This window comes from Silurus meridionalis, chromosome 16, assembly GCF_014805685.1.
Source record: "Silurus meridionalis isolate SWU-2019-XX chromosome 16, ASM1480568v1, whole genome shotgun sequence".
In the NCBI taxonomy this organism is placed as follows: Eukaryota; Metazoa; Chordata; class Actinopteri; order Siluriformes; family Siluridae; genus Silurus; species Silurus meridionalis.
The window spans coordinates 3520001-3546047 of record NC_060899.1 but is presented as its reverse complement, the minus strand read 5'-3'; the positions used below and the strand labels follow the sequence as shown (position 1 = coordinate 3546047).

General features: G+C 40.3%; 2 protein-coding genes across 3 annotated transcripts; one reads left to right on the top strand and one right to left on the bottom strand.

The window, feature by feature from the left end:
- Positions 1 to 436: 436 nt before the first annotated feature.
- si:dkey-261l7.2 (uncharacterized protein LOC569751 homolog) lies at positions 437 to 8355 on the top strand. 2 transcript variants are annotated; one of them, XM_046870075.1, is made up of 7 exons: positions 437 to 634; positions 753 to 885; positions 3419 to 3508; positions 3592 to 3686; positions 6229 to 6392; positions 6509 to 6625; positions 7808 to 8355. In XM_046870075.1, exons 1-7 carry the CDS (start codon positions 520 to 522, stop codon positions 7901 to 7903), a joined length of 810 nt encoding a protein of 269 aa, XP_046726031.1. In that variant the 5' UTR covers positions 437 to 519; the 3' UTR covers positions 7904 to 8355. The 2 variants fall into 2 exon arrangements, with proteins under 2 accessions (XP_046726031.1, XP_046726032.1); XM_046870076.1 differs by lacking the exon at positions 437 to 634 and having other exon boundaries at positions 648 to 885.
- Positions 8356 to 10605: 2250 nt separating this feature from the next.
- irak1bp1 (interleukin-1 receptor-associated kinase 1 binding protein 1) lies at positions 10606 to 14537 on the bottom strand. The gene is made up of 4 exons (XM_046870077.1): positions 14191 to 14537; positions 12304 to 12369; positions 11726 to 11856; positions 10606 to 11647 (listed from the first exon to the last, which is right to left on the bottom strand). Exons 1-4 carry the CDS (start codon positions 14458 to 14460, stop codon positions 11395 to 11397), a joined length of 720 nt encoding a protein of 239 aa, XP_046726033.1. The 5' UTR covers positions 14461 to 14537; the 3' UTR covers positions 10606 to 11394.
- Positions 14538 to 26047: the final 11510 nt, after the last annotated feature.

The window sequence follows — 26047 nt, the reverse complement described above, 5'->3', positions numbered from 1 at the left end:
GCTGCTTTGGGACAATGCCCATTATTGAAAATGCTATACAAATAAAATGTAATCCAATCAGACCATATCATATAGAAGGTTTTTGGATAAAGGTTATACAGTGTGCTGTAGAAAACACTTTGTAGTTACATCCCAGTCTTCAATGAATTGTCACTGGCTCTCAGCAGACCCTCAGGTGGTCGGTTTATTGGGTGTTTTTACAGTTTTATTATGTACTTATTTACGGTTCCATTGTTTTGGTCGCACAGCGCCCTCTGGCGCACACGGCCGCCGTCGCAATAGACGCACTGACGCGCTCCCCCTCGGGCGCGCTGCACGACGCGCTCCCTGACGTGGCGGAGCGCGAGTCGCACGCGTCCGTACGTACAACCCCTTCCTTCCTCCACGCGTGGGTCTCGGCTATTGGCCGGCGCGCGCGCACACACGCACACACACGCACACACACACACACACACTCCACGTGCCGACGCAGGTGCCGAAAAGCGAAACTCTCCCCCCCCTCCCTCTCTGCGCGCGCTTATGCAAATAATAACGAGCTGCTGTTTATTTGCTGCATTTTCCATTGAGCGCGCGCTCCGTGGACGTGAAAGTTCGAACCTCGTGCAACTCGACTTTTTTTTTTTTTTTTTTGGAAGTAAGTGACACACACCTGTGCTTTAGAATCTTCACGAAACTTTCGTGTTTGTTAGAACGCCAAGATTTATTAAAGCTCGCGCTCAACTTTTTGCTTTGTTTTGCGTGGACCACAACAGGTCACGTGATGCCGCAGGTGACCGGGCAGGTGCTCCTGCAGCTCGCGTTGCTCCTGTGCGCTCTGCCCGCGCAGTACCTCATAACGCAGTGGACCAGCGGAACCGCCGCCCAGCGCTCACTGGCTACTCGGGGGTATGCACGCACACACACACACACACACACACACACTCTTACACTTGTGCTCACACGTACACCGAGGGGGCCATTTCACATAATCTACCAACTGACATGGTGTTGGGTTTTGGGAAGAACCCTGAGAAATACCATCCAGACATGAGGAGAACATGTGAAACTCCAGACAGCAACCTGTGCTGAGCTGTGAGCAAATCTGAGACTCAGAGATATTTAGAAACCCAAATTTCAGCACAGTCTAATAAGATTCTTTGTACAAATCTGTTTATTTTCCAGTTGAATGGTGTTTTTTAGCTCCTGAACATTCCAGCAGGATACAATTTCATGTCTGTGTAATTAAAATAATTTTAAACAAATTTTAAACATTTTTGGCAGATTAAAAAAATATATAAATCTTGTGTTTGCCCCACATCTATTCAGAGACCCATATGAGACGTAAACATGACAACAACAGGCAATCAGAAGAAATCCCATTTTGAAGCCTTTTCCTAAAGTCCTCAGGGAATCCCAGGTGTACCACAGTGTTTCAGGTCTCAAGATTGAAACCAAGTAGTTCATGACAGTCGTGCATGTGTGGGACAAGAAAAATGATGGATGGTCTGGGACAGTTTATAGTCCAAGGCGTCAAGCCTGTGGTAATAATCAGTTCCTCTGAACCGAGTTTCTGGGTAAAGCTGTAGTTGTGTCTCGGTTGCTTGGAGATAAAGGAACATTTCGGTCGAATGTGAAATGTACACAAGATTAAAACTCGATAATCTGACAGCAAACACGTCCCTGCTGATCAAACACATTCGGGGTGAAGAGATCCTTTTATATATGACTTGGCTGTTCCTGTGGCTTGTTCTTGATGCATCATTAACTGGGATTTATTTAGAATAGGCGCACAGCTGTGGTCCTGGAGAGCTGGACTTTGTGTTTCTTGAGTCTGAAATGCTTTTGTTTTTTTATTTCTTTTCATTTCACATTTGCTTTACCAACTTTTATTAACAGCTTTCCAGATGGACCCTGAGTTACGATGGTTCGACGTACGATATTTTGATCTTACGATGGCGATACAACAAAATTGTAAAGTATTTTAAGTTTCATGCTGCAGGCAGTCGTAGCAGCGTATTCACACTGCAAATTAAACAACAAATTAAAATGATACAACCAGAATCAAAACTGGTATTTTCTAAATATAATAATAAACGTGAATCCACTGTGTTGTTTTTTGTTCATTTTGCTAGCTCGGAGTTTGAATTTAGCGGTAATGTATTATGTGTTAGCGGCCGGAGCAGCCCCTTTAAGAAGGAAGAGGATGGAGGTAAGTCATGTGACCGAGGCATCATGACATGCATCAAGAGTGAGTCATAGACAGATGTGGTGGAGAGAATCAGGTCATTTTCCAAAATAAAACATTGTTCAGAATCAGATAATAAATAAAATGAATTATGTATTCTTTCTGTGTGGCCCGGTACCAATTGACCCACAGACCGGTGCTGGTCCGAGGCCCGGGGGATGGGGACCACTGTAATAGAGGATGACCGATTAATAATTTTTTCTAAATAATCAACACAGATAGTTTATTGCTGGAACTATCTGCTGTTGGCAAAACTCCATACCAATAGTTTTTCCGGGTTGCTTTATACAGTTCGAGAGAGGCCTCTAGAGGTGAATCACTTCTGTTACGTACTTTATATTTCATATTCTTTTTTATTTATTTGGAGTGTATCGTTAAGTTTTAGTTTGAATGTATGTCTTATATTTGCCCTAATATTTATGAATATAATTAATTTATTCATATTTTATTTTGCACACTTTCATGATTCAGTACTTTTTTAAAACGTTTTATTTTCGTAATAAATTTCCATACTATTTTATGCGTTATGTTTGTAATTATTTAACTATTATCCAAAAAAACAAAACAAAACAAAACAAAAAAACAAGATAACGAATTTGTTATCGGCAAGTACGGTTGAACTCCGCTATTGTTATGGGTAAAATCCACTATCTTTCGACCTCTCCTGCAAATTGCTCTGTTTTGCAAAATCATGTAATGTATTTCTTAATTCATTACTTTACATTAGTTAATTTTTTAAATGATTAACAAATGACAGTATACTACCCCATACTAATCACCAGACTAGGCCATGTCTCGACTTACCATATTTTCAAGTCATGATGGGGTCATTGGAACTCATCTCTATCGTAAGTCTGGGACTACATGTATTATATTTTGTCTTCATGTTAATAAAAAGTAATTTTGACTGTCGCGGTGGTTACGTTCCAAAGGATTACTGTGTACAAAAAATATTATGAGTGCAAAGGTGCTATCTATCTATCTATCTATCTATCTATCTATCTATCTATCTATCTATCTATCTATCTATCTATCTATCTATCTATCTATCTATCTATCTATCTATCTATCTATCTATCTATATATATATATATATATATATATATAGTGCAGATGTAACGTTAAAAACAAGGGTATTATCTAAAAGCTGTGACTATACCAGTGCATATACCGTCTTGATTAATCTTTCTTCAGGATCATTGAGACGTGGAAAAGCGTGAGGAAGTCGTATCTAAACGTGACTGTCTGGGTCGACTGGATCACTTCTCTGATGCCCAAAATTCCGTAAGCATCATTTAAAACCATTCACTGTTCACTTTTCAGACTTAAAAAATGTGCTGAACTGGTATCTGGGCCCATACACACAGACTGCTGGGCGTGGAGGAGGATTTGGAGGAGATACATGAAGAAATCACTGCGCTGGAGATTCTCATGACCAGTAACGACCACGGCTACTTTGCAGGTAAGACGCGTTTTTTTCCCCCATTTATACAAACATTTATACACTGAACCACTAAACTAGGATCACAAACTTTTTACAAAATTGCAGACTAGACCTATAATAACGAAATTCAACATTCAAAACTGATGTATATAAATAGGCAGAATTACAATGAGAAAATAAATGTCCACACTTTCTTGGGAGGGATCTTACCAAGCGATCAACGAAGGCTTCCTCACCCTCAATCACAGCAGCGATGTTAGGCAATCACAAGACACCCGCAAGCTCATGAATGGTGAAGAGGAAGGATATTGCTTATTTCAAATTATGAAGGTATGAGATATCGTGGTTGGCTGACTTCATAGAGGAAGCATGTAATTGCCTTCATACCTCCTGTTCTGGCAAATGATCAGGGAGTAACTAACTGGTGGGAGGAACTTGGCAGGTGACCAGTTGGGGAAATAATAGAGAAAGAAACTACAGTTATGCATTTTGGAAAGATGAAATGAGGAACGGAAAGTGATAGATCAGATCAGAACAAAAATCTGATAAGGTTACATTTTTGGCAGAAGTATTCGTTTAATACATAATGCGTTCCATTCGGTTGTATGTAATATGGCAGATTAAGAACATTAAGGCTTCTATCATTGAATCCAACCTGAAACACATGCGTGGATGAAGTACACACACCATGTACCTTAAGTTCAAGTAGAGATCCATTTTGTAAAATATGAATCCAGTAAAAGTAAGTGTTAAGTAAAAGTACAAAAGCCTTTAAATGTACTTAAGTAGCCAAAGTACTATAATTTATTACAGCTATAATGTTCCTATAATCATTTCTGTCACAAGATTCTTTACTTCAACTCACTACTTACTATCAACTCAGTTTATGTGAAAAGCCTCTGTTCCTCTCAGCACACTATTAATAGAATGATATTAATGAGTCAAACACTGATTGATTTCTACTACAATGATCACAAGCTTTTTTTCAACTACTTCAGAAAAACCATGCAAATAAGGCTGCAGGTGTATGTGGCAAGTCAGGAGTTTCTCAAAACATTTATTACATCTGTGCAAAACAGATACCACCAAGCACCAATTAAAACAAGTATAAAACAGAGTGCGCTCTTCCCTGATTGGTGGTTTGACCAGTTACGTATTTATCCACATAAATAAAACGTGACGACTGATTTTGCAAAATGTAGTTGGGTAAAAAATCAAATATTTGACTTTGAAAAGTAGTGAATTTAAAGTCTCATGTGGCAGGTGTTACTCCACATCTGCTGTTACTCTTCAACAATGCAGTTTGAATAAGAATTAGTTCTACAGCCAAAAGGCGCAACGTAATTTTTGCATGAAACCGAGACTCCCTGAGGAGTGGCTGCGCTACAAATAGCACCCGAGCTTCCTTTTCACTCCCTTTGCTTTTTAAAACAGGTCAAGAGCGAGAATCTAAATTTTGGGGAGAAATCTCCTTGACTAATGCCTCGAGACTAATAAAATTAATCTAATTTTGATACATTGTCATAAAGTGAGAGACTCGGGATAGAACATATTACACACGTTTTAAGATTAAGCTCACAATGATCCTGCACCACTAATCTGCCACTGCTGGACCCTTGGGCAAAGCCCTTAACCCTCAACTGCTCAAGTTGTATAAATGAGGTAATTGTAATTCACTCTGAAAAACATCTGATAAATGCCATAAATGTAAATGTGCTAGACCAGTGGTCCCAAACCTTATTTGCGCCTGGACCGGTTTAATGTTGGACAATATTTTCATGGACCGGCCTTTAAGGTGTGGTGGATAAATACAACAAAATCAAATGATTCGACCGCCATCAAAACTGGTATTTTTCGAAATATAATAATAAACATGAATCCACTGTGTTGTTTTTTTGGTCATTTTGCTCGCTTGGGGGTTTGAATTTAGCGGTAATGTATTATGTGTTAGCGGCCGGAGCAGCCCCTTTAAGAAGGTAGCGGATGGAGGTAAGACGTGTGACCGAGGGAAACATCTTCACATGCATCAAGAGTCATGGACAAAAGAAAATCTGTAAAATACTTGTCACATGTACTATACAGCACAGTGAAATTCTTCCTTCGGCATATCCCAGGAAGCTGGGGTCAGAGTGCAGGGTCAGCTATAATACAGTGCCCCTGGAGGACAGAGGGTTAAGGGCCTTTACTCAAAGGCCCCAGAGTGGCAGCTTGGCGATACCAGGGCTTAAACCCCCGACCTTCTGATCAGCAACCCAGAGCCTTAACCACTCAGCTACCAATCCCCCCAAAAAAGAAAAGAACAATGAGAGATTGCATGGGGTCCGAGTCCAGTTTCTATTCAACAAAATGACATATTTGTCTTTGACTGGTACAAACTTTATGTACCAATATATACCTATATTAGAGTACAGCAGGGGTATATTTGCAAATAACAACCTCAGTGACAAGTTGTTGCACCCCTAAAGAAACAATTACTTTCTAAAAGTGTATAAAAGCATTTTGTGTTACATAATTACAATTTATCGTGTGTGTGTGTGTGTGTGTGTGTATGTGGGTTTAGCTTCAGAAGTGCCGCGCAGCCCCAGGCCAGAGTACGTGCTGCACCGTGTTGGAGAGGTCGTCATGGAGACCCAGAATCACATGGTGGGGGTGATAGTGGGCTGGGATGAAGGACTCCGAGCTCCTCCGGAGTGGTTAAAAAGGAAAAAATACAGCGACTCTGAGGTATCAACACACACAACCATCCAAAAGTCTATGATAGTTTAAAAATGTTTATATTTAATAGCCACATTTACCCTCTTACCTTTAAATTGTATATATTTTGGTGTGTGTGTGTGTAGGTGAAGAGATTGGAGGACACCCCACATTACAAAATTTTGTTCAGTGGTCCTGATCCGTCCTCTCTGGTGATTGGATACCTGCCCCAGAACGCACTGCAACTATTCGAGGGATACGAGGTACGAAGAATCTTGTTTCTCTCTCCATCCGGCTTACGGGGCTGTAGATGTGTTTAATGTTCTCAGTGCACAGCGTCTGTTCATCCAACACAACATCTGTCTTGTGAAAGTTGTCAGGTGATGGAGGCTGAATTAAGCCCCGGCGTCTCTCAGCACACACACAGCGGTTCAATATTAATACTGTAAGATTATTATTAGAAACATAATCCAACTCATTTTCATATAGAGTTACGCATTTCTTTCTGTTTCATGCTCATGCCCTGTCAATCACATGGAAAGAGGTGTGGCCTCTGTGCCAATTGGTAAAGTAAAAGGGGCGTGGCCATCTTCCTTTTCGTAAAGCTGAACTAGGCGTGGCCTCTATATTTCAGTAAAGTGGAAATAGGCGTGGCCTTTGTGCCAATCAAGTCAGTTGAAACAGGCGTGGCCTCTGTGCCTCTAATTAAAGTTCAAATAGTCGTGGCCTCTGTGCCTCCAAATGAAGTTGAAATAGGCGTGGTCTCTGTGCCTCCAAATGAAGTTGAAATAGGCGTGGTCTCTGTACCTCTAATTAAAATTGAAATAGGCGTGGCCTCTGTGCCTCCAAATAAAGTTGAAATAGGCGTGGCCTCTGTGCCTCCAAATGAAGTTGAAATAGGCGTGGTCTCTGTGCCTCTAATTAAAGATAACAAAAAAACGTGGCATCTGTACCTCTAAAGTTGAAAAAGGCGTGGTCTCTGTGGTGATGAATGAAGTTGAAAAAGGCGTGGCCTCTGTGCTGATGAATGAAGTTGAAAAAGGCGTGGCCTCTGTGCCGATCAATAAAGTTAAAATAGGCGTGGCCTCTGTGCCTCTAATTAAAGATAAAAAAGGCATGGTCTATGTACCTTTAATTAGAGTTAAGTTTAAGTTGGAATAGGCGTGGCCTCTGTGCCTCTAATTAAAATAGGCCTCTGTTCCTTTTTTTTTTTTTTTTAAGGGAGGTCCATATAAACTGGTCTCTACTTTTCTCACTGTTGGGAGGCGTCATTGAACTTTTCTGATGTATCAGATATAAAGAATGAAAAAAAACTGGAAAGTATCATAGATTATGTACAGAAATACGAATCATGACCCACAGCAACTAAATCAGAGGGAAAAAAAAAAAATAAATTCTAAAATCATTCTAATGCTGATGTCATACTCATCGTGTGTGTGTTCCAGCCAGAAATCCCGACTCTAGATCAGTATTTCTCGCACTTCAACGGGAAGAAGTTTGTAATGTTGGACTGGCTGAGGGCGCTCTATCCTGAAGACTGAGAGAGGAGCAGAGACAAGACGTCGGATCTCCCCGAGACGCTGACGTGCTGTGAAGGTGTTCGGTGCGGGTGTTAATTAGCACGTGTCACTTTGAGTGCAGCTCTCCTCACCGACACGCCTCGGAGTCTCCTGATGGAGTGTGGATGGGATTTGGGTTGTGACTATGCTTCAGCGCTTTTACAGTTAGGACTGCATTTTCAGGGATTATTAACACAAATAAACGTGAGGGAATCAGATGAAGGACCTGCTGCTCACAGTGGGACTTTTTTATTTTTCTATTATTTAATTGCCTCTGTTTATTGAATGTACACTGGGTTTATTATTTTTTTCATGAATGTAATTCGGGTGGTTGCGCCTCAGAGTCGTCAGTGTCGTGCGATGAATCTGTAACAGGCTTTTAATACAGTGTTTTCAAACAAAAGAAGTGAAACTTTAATAAAACTCACACCTGAGTGCTGTCTTTTTCGTGTTGTTCAGTACAGTGTGTGTGTTCCAGCTGCTCAGGATGCAGATTTGCATTATTAAGTCGTAGAGGGTTTTTGATTACTTTCTGATTAGATGTACTGTTTGTGCTATCAAGAAATTAAAGACTTAGCGCAGGATAAACTAGCCTTGAACAAAGCAGCAGAGAAATTCAGGGTCTTTTAGCAGATTACATGCGCAAACATCTGTCCAGTTTTCAGTCCTCAGTCTAAATAAATGGCTGTTTTGATTCATATTGGTATCCGGTGCTTTACACTACATTATGTAATGTTTAAACGTTTAAAGCAACCATCAGATTCTCATATCTATGGAAATTTTCGTTTGCTCGTTATCACGACTTAATTTTCTTGTGATCTCGAAAGAACAAACATGGTTTCCACCAGACCGCGAGTATATTTTTTTCCGTGTATAAACTGAAATACCTCTGTGCCGTAAACCGTTCATACGCCATCTTTCACGTTTAGTTCGGTGTCCATGGAGACGTCCCGTTCCCTCGAGTTGGCTGGCAATGAAACCGACTACACTTTCAGGGTCGTATATTGTCTTAGAGGAAACAATGTCGATGTCGAGTTTATGAGAAAACAAGAAAGAAACAAATATGATGCATGGCCTCCTATTACTTCCGTACAGATCTGATTAATTCGAAAGTGTTATAACAGCAGGTCTTACAATTCTTTTCGTTTGCGTTTATAGAAATTGGCGGATGCCTGTATCAAAAATCACTTCCAATTATCTAATTTATACAACTAAGCAGTTGAGGGTTCCTCTGGTGGTGCTGGGATTTTAAACTAACTATCTTTGAACAAAAAGTCCAACATCACAACTCCTATGTTATCAGACAATCCACATAAATGTAAAGAACTGCGCTTTTGAGTGTTCACATGTACTTTACAAAACAGTGAAGTTCTTTCTTCGCATATCCCAGCGATGTTAGGAAGCTGGTGTCAGAGCGACGAATCAGCCATGATACAGCACCCCTGGAGCACAGAGGGTTAAGGGCCTTGTTTAAGGGCCCCAGGAGTGCCAGCTTGGCAATATCAAAAGCTTGAACCCCAGATCTTTAGATCAGTAAGCCAGAGCCTTAATCACTGAGCTCCCACTTCCATAAATGAAACAAAAATGTGTTCTTACAAAATGAATTTTCTCTCTAATGGAAGGTTAATGGAGCTTAATGGAAGGAGTCTCAGCCGTAGGTTGGAGTGGTCAGTAAATGTTCTGCCATGGAAAAGGATGCAGTGGTCACAGAAAAATTCTAATCCTTCTATGTCTTAAATATTTTAGAAATCAACACTGTTTTCGTCCGATCCAAAATCTAAACATTTACAGTTTTTCTCAGTTGCTTTGGATCGTTTCTGAGATCGGAAATGGAATCTGTAAAACTACTCGTCCGACCTCCACGTCACGTCGTCAGTTGTGCTCGTCCTAGAAGCATTTTGTGTCGTGTTGATCACAATATATTCTACTGGATCTCACCTGAAGAGTTTCAACCCCCAAAAAATTTGCAAAAAATCATTGAATGCTAAATTGTACAAAAAAAACAGCTTTCAGAATCTGTCAAGCTTTAAATTCTTACATTCTTTTAATTCAACTTTTTGTAAATGTGTTGAACTGATGAATTGTGCAGCTGAATCTTGAACGTCACTGATGAAGGCGAGTGAAAAGCATCAGATCAACCGACGTTCGACTGGTTCCCTAAAACGGGTCGTAGGTGAATCCCGTGAACCTTCGATTATCAACAGAGCGAAATACGGAAGTACAATTTCTGGAAAATAGACGAACGACCAGGAAATGAACGAACCTTATTACAGCACAGTAAAAGCGTAAATCCGGTTCGGTCTCTTGCGATCGACACCCCACATACAGTAATGAGTCCATTTGTGCTTTTATAATTCATAGATGCCAAACAGAAGAAATCCTTGAGCATTTTCATTGTATCGTTGTAAACCAAATCGTAGTTTTTCAGGAAACGGCGAAACCGTACGCTAAAAAATCGAGAAATGATTTAAAGCGACTGGGAAAAACTAACTACTATGAGATTATGCTCACCTGAATAATGAGCAGATTGTTGGGTGGAAAAAATAATCCCATAAACACAAGCGGTGTTATAAAAAAGCGACGCGATGAGGGCAAGAACGTTTACGGCAGCACATAAAAATACATACATTTTAGAAATACAGAAAAAAAAAACTCTGTATAAGAAGAATAAAGGCACAACCTGGTATTGGGAAATAATACAATTGGGAGTGTATTTTTTAACATCCCATAATACATTTAACCCTTATTCGTTGTTATATCATCCACTCTTCTGGGAAGACGTTCTATTAGATTTTGTGGAGATTGTGGTACTTATGTAGGTGAGGTGAGGTGACCTGGGGTGCGGTCAGCATTCATCTCAAAATGTGCTCAATTGAGTTAGAGGTCTATAGTAGGAGATCTTCCACTCCAATCCATGGAATGCATATCTTCATGGAGCTGGAGCTGGGAATCTCATGCTGGAACAGTTTGAGCAGGAAGCACTAGTCTGGAAAAGTCGGGTGTCCCAATTCTTTTTGTCCATAGAGTCTATTTTGCATTATGGCCACATTTCCTGAAATGCAACTCAGTTTTGTTTGATTACTGATGTTCATTATTGAGTATTGATGTCTCAAAGTTGTAAAGGTACGAGGTGATATCAAAAGGTTTGGAGACCAGCTCCGTTTACAACAAAGTATTTTATTTGTCTACGTTTCCACACAATCATCTTCAAAACAGTCGCCTTGCACAGCGATCCGGCGTTCCCGGCGTTCCTGCCGCTTCCGGAATGTACCTTGCAAGTCTTCTTTTCGAAGCTTGTCAAGCACCTTCTGAGATTTGCGCCGGATCTCCTTGACGGTGTTAAAAGACGCCGACATTTGCTTCTCATCTTCAGGAAGAAGGGCAAAGTCTGGTGCGGAAGTGAGATCATGTGGATTGTCCTCCGACGGTCATCGTGTTGCCGATCGTGTATTCCGTCAATGTTCTTCCGCTCTTCATAACCTCTTCCTCGTACTGTTCTTAGGGTGCAGCTCGAACGTCACGAACACGTGTGATGACGCAGTGATGGACATCTGGCCCACCTTCTCCTGTAAAGTGCTGACCACAGCGTCTTGCTGTCCTGACCTCCACTCCCGAGACTCCTCCTCCCGCACCAATAAGGGCCGCCCTAAAGCCTGTCCCAGCAGGTTACACACCTCTCGTGCTTTGAGCTGAGCGTTTTCCACGGCTGCCGCACACACGCGTCTCCTGCGCAACACAATCGCACGGTTACCGAGTGGAACGCTGGGAACGCTAATCATTAGGGGGAGAATATGTCGGACTCACCGTAACAAGCTGAGACTTTCTGAACTGTGGGAGAAACGTGGCTCACCGACACACACGCTTCTGTCCAGCTTTTCAATCAGCACCGAGCGAACACACTGCATCTTCATGAAGTCTGAAAACACCAGGCTCACCTTTCTCACACACACACACACACACACACACACACACACACACACACACACACACACACACACACCGTATTCATAACTACAATTGCAAAAGTGCGGTAAAAATATCCAGTAAATTTCCCTACATTTTTCATGGGAACTTCATCTGGGGAATTCTGGATATTATTCCAAGTTCCAAGTATTCCAAACATACTTATGGGAATTTATGGAATTAATTAGAAATTTTGCAACAAAAATTGCATTAAATCTGGTTGTTTTCTGCAAGATTTTTTTTTTCCAACTACAATTAAGTTCCCTGTTATAGGCGAACCTGCGGTTTTGTAAATTCACCGTTAATCCCCTATGGATATTTTCCAGTCTGAAAAACTCCTGGAATTTTATAACCCTGTTCATAAACCACACGTCTGATCAACGAGCTCAGAATCATCGCTGTATTAAATCCTGAATCACCTCGGCCTGCATGCGGTACTGCTCAGCTTCTCTCTGCAAGTGTTTCATCACAGTGACGTCCTCCTCCTGAAGAAGATCCACAAAAACGACAGGTTTTATCACTGCATCGCACAAAATCAATCACATTTACATTAACATTTGCGGATGTAGAGAGAAAGTGCGTGTGTGTGTCTCACTCTGACTCCATGTTGTCTCCCGGAGTGGAGGATGTAGTGTGTGTGTGTGTGTGTCTCACTCTGACTCCATGTTGTCTCCCGGAGTGGAGGATGTAGTGTGTGTGTGTGTGTGTGTGTGTGTGTGTGTGTGTGTGTGTGTGTGTGTGTGTGTGTGTGTGTGTGTCTCACTCTGACTCCATGTTGTCTCCCGGTGTGGAGGATGTGGAGTGTGTGTGTGTGTGTGTGTGTGTGTCTCACTCTGACTCCATGTTGTCTCCCGGTGTGGAGGATGTGGAGTGTGTGGGAGTGTGTGTGTGTCTGTGTGTGTGTGTCTCACTCTGACTCCATGTTGTCTCCCAGTGTGGAGGATGTAGTGTGTGGAAGTGTGTGTGTGTGTGTGTGTGTGTGTGTGTGTGTGTCTCACTCTGACTCCATGTTGTCTCCCGGAGTGGAGGATGTAGAGTGTGTGTGTGTGTGTGTCTCACTCTGACTCCATGTTGTCTCCCGGAGTGTAGGATGTAGAGTGTGTGTGTGTGTGTGTGTGTGTGTGTGTGTGTGTGTGTGTGTGTCTCACTCTGACTCCATGTTGTCTCCCGTGTGGAGGATGTGTGTGTGTGTGTGTGTGTGTGTGTGTGTGTGTGTGTCTCAGTCTGACTCCATGTTGTCTCCCGGAGTGGAGGATGTAGAGTGTGTATGTGTGTGTGTGTGTGTGTGTGTGTGTGTGTGTGTGTGTGTCTCACTCTGACTCCATGTTGTCTCCCGTGTGGAGTGTGTGTGTGTGTGTGTGTGTGTGTCTCACTCTGACTCCATGTTGTCTCCGGTGTGGAGGATGTGGAGTGTGTGGGAGTGTGTGTGTCTGTGTGTGTGTGTGTCTCACTCTGACTCCATGTTGTCTCCCAGTGTGGAGGATGTGTAGTGTGGATGTGTGTGTGTGTGTGTGTGTGTGTGTGTGTGTGTGTGTGTGTGTGTGTCTGTGTGTGTCTGTGTGTGTCTGTGTGTGTGTGTCTCACTCTGACTCCATGTTGTCTCAGTGTGGAGGATGTGGAGTGTGTGTGTGTGTGTGTGTGTGTGTGTGTGTGTGTGTCTCAGTCTGACTCCATGTTGTCTCCCGGAGTGGAGGATGTAGAGTGTGTATGTGTGTGTGTGTGTGTGTGTGTGTGTGTGTGTGTGTGTGTCTCACTCTGACTCCATGTTGTCTCCCGTGTGGAGTGTGTGTGTGTGTGTGTGTGTGTGTCTCACTCTGACTCCATGTTGTCTCCGGTGTGGAGGATGTGGAGTGTGTGGGAGTGTGTGTGTCTGTGTGTGTGTGTGTCTCACTCTGACTCCATGTTGTCTCCCAGTGTGGAGGATGTGTAGTGTGGATGTGTGTGTGTGTGTGTGTGTGTGTGTGTGTGTGTGTGTGTGTGTGTGTCTGTGTGTGTCTGTGTGTGTCTGTGTGTGTGTGTCTCACTCTGACTCCATGTTGTCTCAGTGTGGAGGATGGAGTGTGTGTGTGTGTGTGTGTGTGTGTGTGTGTGTGTGTCTCACTCTGACTCCATGTTGTCTCCGTGTGGAGGATGTGGAGTGTGTGTGTGTGTGTGTGTGTGTGTGTCACTCTGACTCCATGTTGTCTCCCGGTGTGGAGGATGTGGAGTGTGTGTGTGTGTGTGTGTGTGTGTGTGTGTCTCACTCTGACTCCATGTTGTCTCCCGGTGTGGAGGATGTGGAGTGTGTGTGTGTGTGTGTGTCTCACTCTGACTCCATGTTGTCTCCCGGTGTGGAGGATGTAGTCCAGTCTGCGCTGCACGCTGTTAGCCGCGTCGTTAGCGCACTCCTTGCTGTTGCACACAGAGACGCAAACCGCGGCCCGGTCCGGGGGAACACACAGCTCCGCGCTGCCCGTCACCTCCACCTGCCTCCCGCGAGCAGCACACCGGCTGCACCCGTGCGTCACCTCCCGCTTCATCTCCGGCTCCCGGTCTCCTCCACACACAGCGAAAACTCCAACCGAACCCTGCGCCATCTTGGTAAACTTTTGAATCGCTATGGCAACGCGCGCGGAGCATGACGGGTAACACTGCACGACGGGTAATGTAGTTTAGAGGGAACGCGGAAACTACACTGAAACTGAACTCTTATCTATCTATCTATCTATCTATCTATCTATCTATCTATCTATCTATCTATCTATCTATCTATCTATTTATCTATCTGTTTTAAAAATAAAGAAAACAAATCCTCAAGACAATATTTTTTTTTTATAAATTGTGGAAATTCTGCTTTTTTATTTTGTTTTTCTGTTTTAATTGTTTTATTTATTTTCCTTCCTTTTTGCTTTACACTTAACTATTATTGTAAAAAAAAATATAATAATTAACAACCTGAGTTTATTACTTTCCTTTTCTTTCATTTGATTGGTTGTTTTTTATTTGACGTTACTGAACTTTAGTCTGATTCCTGCCACGTGAAGCGACTAATCAATCAATCAATCAATAAACCTGTGATTATAAGAACTTAAGAAAATTGTATTCTACAGACCAGGGAGAAAGTGAGTGTGAACATGAACATGTGGAAACAGCAGATGTCAGCAGAGGCTGTGGATTTCTGTTCAGTGTGGAGAGAAAAAGCGCGTGAAGAGATCTGCTGAACAAAACTGACATAAACAAACAAGGTGTTATTAATGTCTAATCAACATTAAAGAATTTATTAATTACCTGCACTTTGACTCTCAGCATTATCATTTAATTATATGTGTGATATCATTTACTCACACACCATCTATCAGATGTTTTGTTCCTATTTATACCTTCACATATTTCATGAAATGAGAAGACATTATATTTGTACAATTGTGTGTAAAATTCTCACTTCTTATACAATTAATTTATGAAGTAACCAGCAGACAAACAAATACATTCTACCATGAGAACATCTATATTTGTTACTCTTTTAAACTAATAATATTTGTTTAGAATTATTGTTACATACCGATATTTTACGACTGCGTATTGGTGCCAATATAGGAATTAAATCAAAATGTTTAAGTTGATATCGATATCGAAAATGTTTAAGTTGATATCGATATCGAAAATGTTTAAGTTGATATCAAAATTTTCAAAAAAAAACTTTTTGAGAAAAACAAAAAACATGCAAACTTCGAAAAAAATAAAAATAAAAAAATCTCGCAAAATGTTTGAGAGAAAAAAAAAACAATTTTGAGGTTAAAACTCGTGAAAAACTTACGAAAATTACAAGAAAATAAAATCTAAAATTTACGAGACATAAACTTAAAAGTTGTTTACAACTCAAAAAGTGTTTGTTTTTTCAATCAAGGAAGAAAACCGCATATAGACTTTGCAAGGTCAAGCAGATGTCACTTGTTTTGCCTCATGCCTGAAGTGGAAGATCTGAACAAACTTTACTTTTCCTTTGGATTTAGCAACAAGGAAACACTTGTTATTTTAGCGCAGAATCACCAGATCATCATACTAGAAACTTTCGAATTTTCAACTTTTTTTTCTCGTAATCTTTTACATTTTTAAACATAAGAATCTAGATTCTATTCATTTATTTAATTTTTTTATTTCGACTTACAAATGGAAAATTCTGGAAATTCACTGCCCCTCCCCTTTCCAAGTACTATTATTATATTATTATTTTTTTTATCCCATTCTATTCTATTCTATTGATAGTGTTATACCATTTAAAGTAGAACATTTCTACAGATTTAAACATTTATTAAAACTATTTTATAGAAACACTATAACACTATATTTACATTGCAATATCACAATATTATATTTTAATACATCCTTATATATATATAAAATCTATTTTATTCTATTTTGTGCCATTTACATTATTGTAATTAACAATACATTACTGTATATCATCATAACTCTAATATAACTCATAATTTAATACAGAACACTTATGTACATATGAAAAGCTGATATTATAAATGTTTCTTTACAGTAAAACGATTCTATTCTACAGTAAAACTATCATTTACAGTATTCTATTCATTTCTATTAAGTGTTCTCACCGAATACCCAAATACATCATCTGAATATTCCTATACAATTATATCCCCTATTGCTGTAACTAATAATGTGACTTTAAATATTAATCGTAACCCATAACCCATTCCTCCAAAACGCTCTACAGAACACTCATGTACTGTATAATCAGTTAATATTATTTATAGGATCGGGTTTGCAGTGTTCTTTACACTAAAACCTGCCGATTGTTCCAGTGACAGCATTTCATGTAGGCCTGCGGAGGAAAAGATCTGATCAGGCCAGTAGCAGCTGTAGCTGAGCAGATTTCAGAGGCCTCGTCTCAAATGGAGCATTTCTCCACACAGCACTGTTTGCTTGCATTACTCCATGCATTAAACTGCAAAGCCCTTCTTTCTAAACGGAATCCGAGCGCGAGGACGACAAGTTTGTTGATGTTGTCTCGGGTTGCACATATTTCCATGTTGGCTTTCTGAAATTGTATATCTGATGATGAGCCTTTGCCAAGATATATGCAGTGGGCTCTTTTATTTGCTTAGCCGTGTGGGTTTGGACTCTGGACCTGCACCATTCCATTGAAATAGAGGACATTTAAATTTTTCAAGCTGAGGGAGAGAGAACGAGAGAAAGAGAGAGAGAGAAAGAAAAAGAGTCAAAGAGAGCTCAGAGATATTTAAACTGACTTCAAACAGAATGATAAGAGTTCACAATAGATGGAGCATTTACACTATTCAACAGAAATGGAAAGACTTCTGAGACAACAGTACAACCCAACCCTCACACAACCCTCACACAACCCTCACACAACCCTTCTGCAACCCTCACACAACCCTCGTGCAACCCTCGTGCAACCCTCACGCAAACCAACACAACCCTCACACAACTCTCACACAACCTACACACAACCTCACTCAGCCCTCACGCAAACCTCACACAACCCTCACACAACCCTCGTGCAACCCTCACACAACATTTATTTGTTAATTTATACTATTGATGCCATATACACCATTGATTACATATATATATATATATATATATATATATATATATATATATATATATATATATATATATATATATATATATATATATACAGTGCCCTCCACGATTATTGGCACCCTGTTTAAGATGTGGTCGTGGACTTCTAAAAATTCTCCTTTTTTAAAACAACATAGAACCCAAATGCAAAAAAGAAAAATCCAACCTTTATTTAAGTACATAACTTTGGTGGTAAAAAATCATACATTTAGAAAAAAAAAAAAAAATTGAAATCATGTGTGCCACGATTATTGGCACCCCTAACAATTCCTCTGAAAAATTGAATTTTTTTTTTTTTAATATATTTTCTGTAGTTGCTAAGGTTGGTCAGGGTATCTAGGGACTTTTAATTAGTAATTCATGATTTCCTGTTTCCTGGGGTATAAATATGACGTGACACAGAGGCCTAATTCTCTTACCCATTTGTCAACATGGCAAAGACAAGAGAACACACCATTCAAGTAAGGCAGATGTGTGTCGACCTTCATAAGTCAGGCAATGGCTACAAGAAAATAGCCACTCGCCTTAACTTGCCGGTATCTACAGTCAGAGGAAACATTAAGAAGTTTAAAACAACTGGAACAGTGACAAACAAGGCTGGAAGAGGTCCCAAGTTTATCTTGCCACAACGCACAGTGAGGAGGATGGTAAGAGAAGTAAAAAAATTTCCCAAGCTCACCGTCACAGAATTGCATCAAAGAGTGGCATCTTGGGGTCACAGAGTCTCCAAAACAACCATCAGACGCCTCTACATGCCAACAAGCTGTTTGGGAGGCATGCAAGGAAAAAGCCTTTTCTCACTAACACTCACAAACGAAACGCCTGGAGTTTGCTAAGCGGTACTGGGACTTCAACTGGGATCGTGTGCTTTGGTCAGATGAGACTAAGATTGAGCTTTTTGGCAACAAACACTCTAAGTGGGTCTGGCGTAAAACAAAAGATGAGTATGCCGAAAAGCACCTCATGCCCACCGTGAAGTATGGTGGAGGATCTGTGATGCTGTGGGCCTGTTTCTCTTCCAAAGGCCCTGGGAACCTTGTTAGGGTGCATGGCATTATGAACGCTTTGAAGTACCAGGATATTTTAAATAAAAACCTGATGGCCTCTGCCAGAAAGCTGAAGATGGGTCGTCATTGGGTCTTTCAGCAGGATAATGATCCAAAACATGTGGCAAAATCTACACAAAAGTGGTTCAGCAGTCACAAACTCAAGGTCCTCCCATGGCCATCTCAGTCCCCAGACCTCAACCCAATCGAAAACCTGTGGGGCGAGCTAAAGAGAAGAGTGCATAAGAGAGGACCCAGGACACTGGATGATCTAGAAAGATTGTGCAAAGAAGAATGGTCAAAAATCCCTCTCTCTGTGTTCTCCAATCTTGTGAAATGTTATAGGAGGAGTTTAAGTGCTGTCTTGTTGGCAAAAGGAGGTTGTACAAAGTATTAACATCAGGGGTGCCAATAATCGTGGCACACATGATTTCAAGGTTTTTTTTTTTTCCAAATGTGTGATTTTTTTTACCACCAAAGTAATGTACTTAAATAAAAGGTTGGATTTTTCTCTTTTTTTGCATTTGGGTTCTATGTTGTTTTAAGAAAAAGGAGAATTTTTAGAGGTCCACGACCACATCTTAAACAGGGGTGCCAATAATTGTGGAGGGCACTGTATGTATGTAAATTATATTTCTTATATAAAAAAGCAATTAGCTGCTCGTAGCAATCATGGTATAAGTAAAGTTCTCATTGACTACATTAGCAACCAACAGTTGAATGGAAAGACCGCTACAAAACCACAGTAAAACTATAAACATCCCTGTTAGTAAAACTGGTCCTATAATATAAAGGTAAAAAGGTAATGGAGTGCAATCTGTTAATGTAAAATTACAATCTGTAAGTTGCATTAAAAAATGGCAAGCAAGATGCTAGAAGTCCTACTGAACTAGTTGCAGGACTGCCTGAAAGCAGCCAGAGCAACAGTTCTAGTTCTAATGTAAAAACTCTTTTAATAAGAGAGCAGCACAGTGGTGCTTTATTTATGATTAATCAACATCTTTGACAATTGGAGACATGTGTATGATCCCAACCCTGTCATACTCATACACTTTATATATATATAGTATTGACTTAAAATTTACTCATCACTGCACAAACTCAAACATATACAATTGTTACATTTATACGTGATATAAATTTGTTTACGGTTAATCACATGTGCTTCTGTTGTGGTACAATTTATTGTTCAATAAAATTAAATAAAAACATTAACCAATTAAAGTCATTAGCCTGAAACAACCATATACTGATCATTGAATAAAGTTAAAAAATCTGTAATCGTTTAAAAATACAGCAATAAAAATCGTCTTACGTTTATAAACCGAATAGACTGAAAGGTCTTCCACTTTTCTGGAGTTGAGTGAAAATATCACTCAATGTTTACACAGTGAACGTTAATGCGCTTAGATTTTTGCCTTTCGTTATGAGATTTCTTATTTTTTAAGAAGTGAATGTTTACTGGGACTGGAAGGATTGTGAAATTCCTGACCATTGACCATGACTACTGAACCGGGGAGCAGATTAAGACTATAATAGATGCTCCACATAAACATAATTTAAAGCCTTGAATCACGATACAATACAGTAAAATCTTCCTGCAACGAGATTTTTATTTAGCATTTTAGAAAGGAGTCTCCAGTGTCAGCACTTTGTAACATTCAGGAATCAGCAGGAAACAGAGATCACAGTGAAAATAATAGTGATGCTTTTTCATATCGGGATGCTCCGAAGGCTGTTAATCACTGAGTATGACAGGCTTGGGATCATACACATGTCTTCAATTGTCAAAGATGTTGATTATTCATAAATGAGGCACCACTGTGCTGTTCTTTTATCTAAAGAGTTTTTACATTAGAACTAGAACTGTTGCTCTGGCTGCTTTCAGGCAGTCCTGCAACTAGTTCAGTAGGACTTCTAGCATCTCGCTTGCCATTTTTTTAATGCAATTTACAGATTGTAATTTTACATTAACAGATTGCACTCCATTACCTTTTTACCTTTATATTATAGGACCAGTTTTACTAACAGGGATGTTTATAGTTTTACTGTGGTTTTGTAGCAGTCTTTCCATTCAACTGTTGGTCGCTAATGTAGTCAATGAGAGCACTTTAACCATGATTGCTACGAGCAGCTAATTTTAATATGTCTTTTTTTATATAAGAAATATAATTTACATATGTATATATTTATTTGTATATATTTATATTTTAGTTCACTTGTATAAGTTAGTAGTAACAGTACCTTACTGTAATTTAGCACTGGGTCTCATTACACTGAAGCCGTTACTGAAGTTACAAAAACAATCTTACTTTTATTGCACATAGCAGTAATTACATAACGTATTAATGATAGTTATAGTTTATTGGATTGAGGTACCAAATCCAAACAAGCTCTTTTTCACACCATTTGTTGTACCTCGAGCACAATTGCGAGCAAATAGATGTAAAAAGTTTTAACTGCAATCTAAAACTTTTTCTCCTGTAAAAACCTCTGAATGCAATAACGATTGCAATAACATCATGTTTTTTCTGTGCATCAGTAATTGCCAGAAAATGAGCAGCCTTTCTGTTTTCCTTTTGCTTTTCTTTTCCCTCCTTCTTTTTATATTTAATGACCTGCCGTGTCCACCTGTGTGTGTGTGTGATGTAGACTAACACATCTCTCCACCTGACCTCCACTCGTCTGATTGGCAGCTGCAGGTCAGAGCACTTCCTGTAAGCCGGGGGGCCCTGGGAAAACGGGGATCGGACTTTTCCCTCTTAAAAGAGCTTCTGCACATGATTATGGAGATCAACACAAGGGTCTGGGCCTCGCCTGCAGGCAGTGTGTGTGTGTCTGTGTGTGTGTGTGTGTGTGTGTGTGTGTGTGATTGTTTGTATTTTCCCATGTTTCATCCCTTTTGGCACTGCTGTGATCGTCAGACTGTTACAGTGGCTTTTGCGGTGTTTGGATAGTATCAGATAAAATCCACGACACTGAGTGTGTGTGTGTGTGTGTGTGTGTGTGTGTGTGTGTGTGCGTGCGTGTGTGTGTGTTTCTGTGAGAGAAAAAGAGCACTAAAGCCTTATTTATCTTAATATGCTATGAAATTCGTGCACAACAGAAGGTCTTATATGTGATCAAAGGAAATGAGAGAGTTACTCACTCCCGGTTTTTCTTTATTTTTCTTTACGTTCGCTTTTCTGTCATTTTCATCACATGTCATTTTAATACAATAGATTTTTCTATAACCAGAATAACAATACAAGCAACATAAAAAAAACACGGGACGACCCGCCTTCGAAATTAGAACTCATAGCCTTCTGCATCGATGTCGAAACAAGGCTTTTCCAACCCTCTCGACACTCTGCTGAGTGAAACCGAAAGGTTTTCCGTGTCATTCTCCGTCCCTCTCTCAACACATGCGACTGTAGTAAACACTTAAATAGCTCAAATAAATAAAAAGCTCCTCTCGCTGTCTTTCAGCTTTTCTTAAAACCCGATATACACAATCTCAGTTTTCCTCTGTAAAGATTCGCTTAGAGATTAGGAGCACGCCGTTGTTTAGATTAGACATTCTCTGACAGGCGGTTGCTACACCGAAATATTTGAGTTTGACTATATATGAGAATAATATCGGGTTTGGGTCGAGTGTTGACTGGACGATTTGTTTTTTTGAGGAATGAAAATCATTCTGTGAGAACTGGACTTTTGAATCGGGATAAAACGCAGCCGAATTTCGTGGATTGAAACGTTTTTAACTGTTGTTTTAACCTCGAAGATATTGGGAATTGGGAGCTTCAGCTTTCGGCTCTTAGTATTGAGTAAGAGTTTAATGAACCTGTTTACGGGAAAAATATTGTTTGTGGAATCACTGATAGAGTTTGTAGGAATGTTTTTGATATGAATTGATAAAAAATAATTGGAAGAACATAAATTGTGTCTATACATTACACACACAAACAAACGTGTGTGAACATGTGACCATAAGATTCTTTTTGAACATTCTGAGTTCCTATCTGCTCTTATAATAAATTCCACTCTTCTCAGGTGATGTTCAAGATTTTTGAGTGAAGATTCAGCCACAAGGGTGTTAGTAAAATCAGGTATGGATGTAGGTGAGGTGAAGAACCCTGGAGTGCAGTCAACATTTACATTAATTCCAAATTCTTCCACTCCAAACCATGTAAAACAGATCTTCATGGAGTTTGCTTTGCACACATTGTCATGCTGGAACAGGTTTGGGTCTCCCAGTAGGGGCAATTCTAGGATTTTTTAATGGGGTGGCACAGGGGGGGCAGAGTACCAATCAGGGGGGGCCCATAGGAAAAGTCATGTGCCCCAAAACAAGTAGGGTGACATAAAAAATGGGGCTTCCCAATGCATCTCTCAATGCAACAGACAATACTTGTTCTCAACTGCACTGTAGTGCATTTACCCGTCTCTGACATGGTTTCTTCTTGAAGAAACCTTAAATGTATTGAAGTTGTGCCTAACGAAATTCTACAAAATCGTTTAAACATGAAGCTGTTGTTGGACATCGCAAACAAAAAAAGTAAGACTACAAGGCAAAAACGTGTGTTTATTCAATACAAACAGGTATTTACTATTCAACATCTTAAAATCCCACATTTTAACGTTTACCAATTTACTGCAGACTATTTTAGAAATTGACTGTGTCTTTAATCTTTGAAACAACAGGAAGAAACTTAACGATTTCTATATTAAGCACTGCATCGCGGCTGAATAACACGACTAAGCACAAACTCTAGGGAGCTTTCAACATATATTAACATATTTCAATATATATTTATATACAGTATATATACTGATTAAAAAAATATTTAGTGGGAGTTTATTTTTTTATGTATGTCTGAGTAAAAAAGGACGTCGTGAATAAACGTGTGTTGCGCTGAAATGTTATAATTTCGAAGTTATGTTTAATCTAAATGTTTATTTATTAATTTTATTATTTACTTATTTACTTATTAACACGTTAATTTTGGCAGCCATTATAAAAGCCGCACAATGACAGGAAATAGGTTGTGAATGAGAGGGAGGGCAGTGGAGGGTGCGGTTGCAGGGAGAAGAGGTGAAGAAGGTGGAGGAGTTCAGGTACTTGGGGTCAACAGTGTAAAGTAATGGAGAGTGTGTTAGAGAAGTGAAGAAAAGAGTGCAGGCAGGGTGGAGTGGGTGGAGAAGAGTGATAGCAGGAGTGATTTGTGATAGAAGAGTATCTGTGAGAGTGAAAGGGAAAGTTTATAGGACTGTGGTGAGACCTGAGATGTTGTATGGTTTAGAGACAGTGGCATTGAGTAAAAGACAGGAGGTGGAGCTGGAGGTAGCAGAGCTGAAGATGTTGAGGTGTTCATTGGGAGCGATGACGATGGACAGGATTAGAAATGAGTTTATTAGAGGGACAGCACATGTAGGACGTTTTGGAGACAAGGTGAGGGAGGTGTGATTGAGATGGTTTGGACATGTGCAGAGGAGGGACATGGGGTATATCAGTAGGAGAATGCTGAGGATGGAGCCACCATGAAGGAGGAAAAGAGGAAGACCAAGGAGGAGGTTTATGGATGTGGTAAGGGAAGACATGCAGGTAGTTGGTTTGAAAGAGGCAGATGTAGAGGACAGGGGGTATGTAGATGGTTTTTCCGCTGTGGCGCCCCCTAATGGGAGCAGCCAAAAGAAATAGCCTTTCTTAGCCTTATAACCTTGCAAACCCTTCTTTTAGCCTTCTACTTTAAAATTAATTACTAATGACACCTAACATGCAATCTAAACAATTTCATTTCCGAAAACCGATCCTTGAATCTGATTGGTCAGAAAATGTTAATTAACTTCCTATAACAGCAGCTCTATCAGTACTGCTCTTACACATGATCAAATCTAGAGACCATATTTCTCTTTCTCTTATGGCTCCTGCACATAAAACTATTCTGAAAATAAACAAACGTGTAAATATTTAACCAATAAAAGAGATGTTTAATTCACATTTATCGGATTTCCAGTAACTTTTCCTTTTTACAGCGACATGACAGCTATTTTTTAATTTGTGTCGTCTTAAAAAGAAAAAGAAAGAAAAAATGCTATAATGTAAATGATAACAATAAAGAACTCCCACAATGAGATTAGATGCAACTATGAATGTTTAGAATGTGTGCAGTAAAATTATAACCGCTCGTGTTACAGGAAATTGTTGGATTCAGGTAGAGTAACTGAGACACTTAAACTTAATTGAATTATAATAAAACAGTTTTGTGTGTGTGTTTATGCGTTTTTGAGATCGGTATATAATACCAGTGTGGTATAATGTTACCTGTGGAACTGCACAGTGTGTACAATATGTTGGTCCAAATCCAAAATGTTTTTTCCAACCTTTTTTGACCCATCCTTCTCTCTGTGTGTTGTGCAGATCTGTTTATTTAAGCACCGCTTGAATTTCAGAGCACCATTAAAAGTTCAAAGCTGAAGTTTACTGCCGTAACAAGAGCTACTCCTTCTCCAGAAACACACTCGGCTAATGAGCAAGGAAAGGACACGCTGCTCTCCGAGACGGCCTGCAGCTTCCACCTCCACCTTTACACCATAATCTTGTCACCGCAGGCAAACAGCGACCATCGCTCATAACGAATTGTGTCCTTGTGTGACTAGTTCAGCTAACACAGCTGTATACATGATGAAGAATCCATTTCAGTATTAAACTGCTTTTTTTGCAATATAGAATGACGATTCTGTATTGTCAGGCCTTCCAGCATGACACAAAGCAAACTCCATGAAGATGGTTTTGAGGAACAACACAAGCTCATAAATACATGCATTGAAAAAGCAAATACAAAACCAAACCTCGGCATAGCGAATCCATATCTGGACTAGAGGGGACGGCGAACAGGATGTTGGAGTTTGATTTTTATTGCCTTTCTCCACTCTGTCTCGCTGGGAGCGTATCCAATAAACATTAAAGAGTTCACACCTAGACGTATAAACGCTTGCTCTGTCTCTTTGTTTTTCGCCCTAATGTGAAAGCGAGAGTGCGAGAGTTTCATTACGCGCCATTATTTAGTAAATACAGCAATCAAACACATGCATCGGAATTCGTTCCGACTAGCGGAAAGGCCCTCGCCGCTCGTTCGCGATCTAGCCTCGCCTTTTTATTGCCGCTCCAGCACAGAAACACGGGCTCGTCTTATTTAAAGGCCTTATTTGGAAGCCCTGTTGAGGCCGGTTGGCTCCGTACGAGCTGCAGATGCCGGCACTAAAAAACGCAGACCTCCACGAGCTGCAGGAAACGATCGCGGCAAGAAAGCCGAGCCAACGGTTGGCACGGCTGGGAGACAGGCCCCCGGTTCGAGCCAAGATGGCACCATTACAGCTCAAGCACTTCACTAACAGTGTCTCTTTTAAGAGATTTCTCATGGGTCATGAGGCAGGAACAGGCAGGAACAGGCAGGAACAGGCAGACTGACCCAAACAGAGCGGCGACTCGAAGATGCGAATGGAATAACGGTTATTTTTATCC

Coding starts and splice junctions, on each gene's coding strand:
- irak1bp1 (XM_046870077.1), bottom strand. CDS start 14,460: ATGGCGCAGGGTTCGGTTGGAGTTTTCGCTGTGTGTGGAGGAGACCGG. Junction 11,857..12,303: donor AGTACCGCATGCAGGCCGAG/GTGATTCAGGAT, acceptor TGTGTGAGAAAG/GTGAGCCTGGTGTTTTCAGA. Junction 11,648..11,725: donor GAAAGTCTCAGCTTGTTACG/GTGAGTCCGACA, acceptor TGTGTTGCGCAG/GAGACGCGTGTGTGCGGCAG.
- si:dkey-261l7.2 (XM_046870075.1), top strand. CDS start 520: ATGCAAATAATAACGAGCTGCTGTTTATTTGCTGCATTTTCCATTGAG. Junction 3,509..3,591: donor TCTCTGATGCCCAAAATTCC/GTAAGCATCATT, acceptor CCATACACACAG/ACTGCTGGGCGTGGAGGAGG. Junction 6,393..6,508: donor AAAAATACAGCGACTCTGAG/GTATCAACACAC, acceptor GTGTGTGTGTAG/GTGAAGAGATTGGAGGACAC.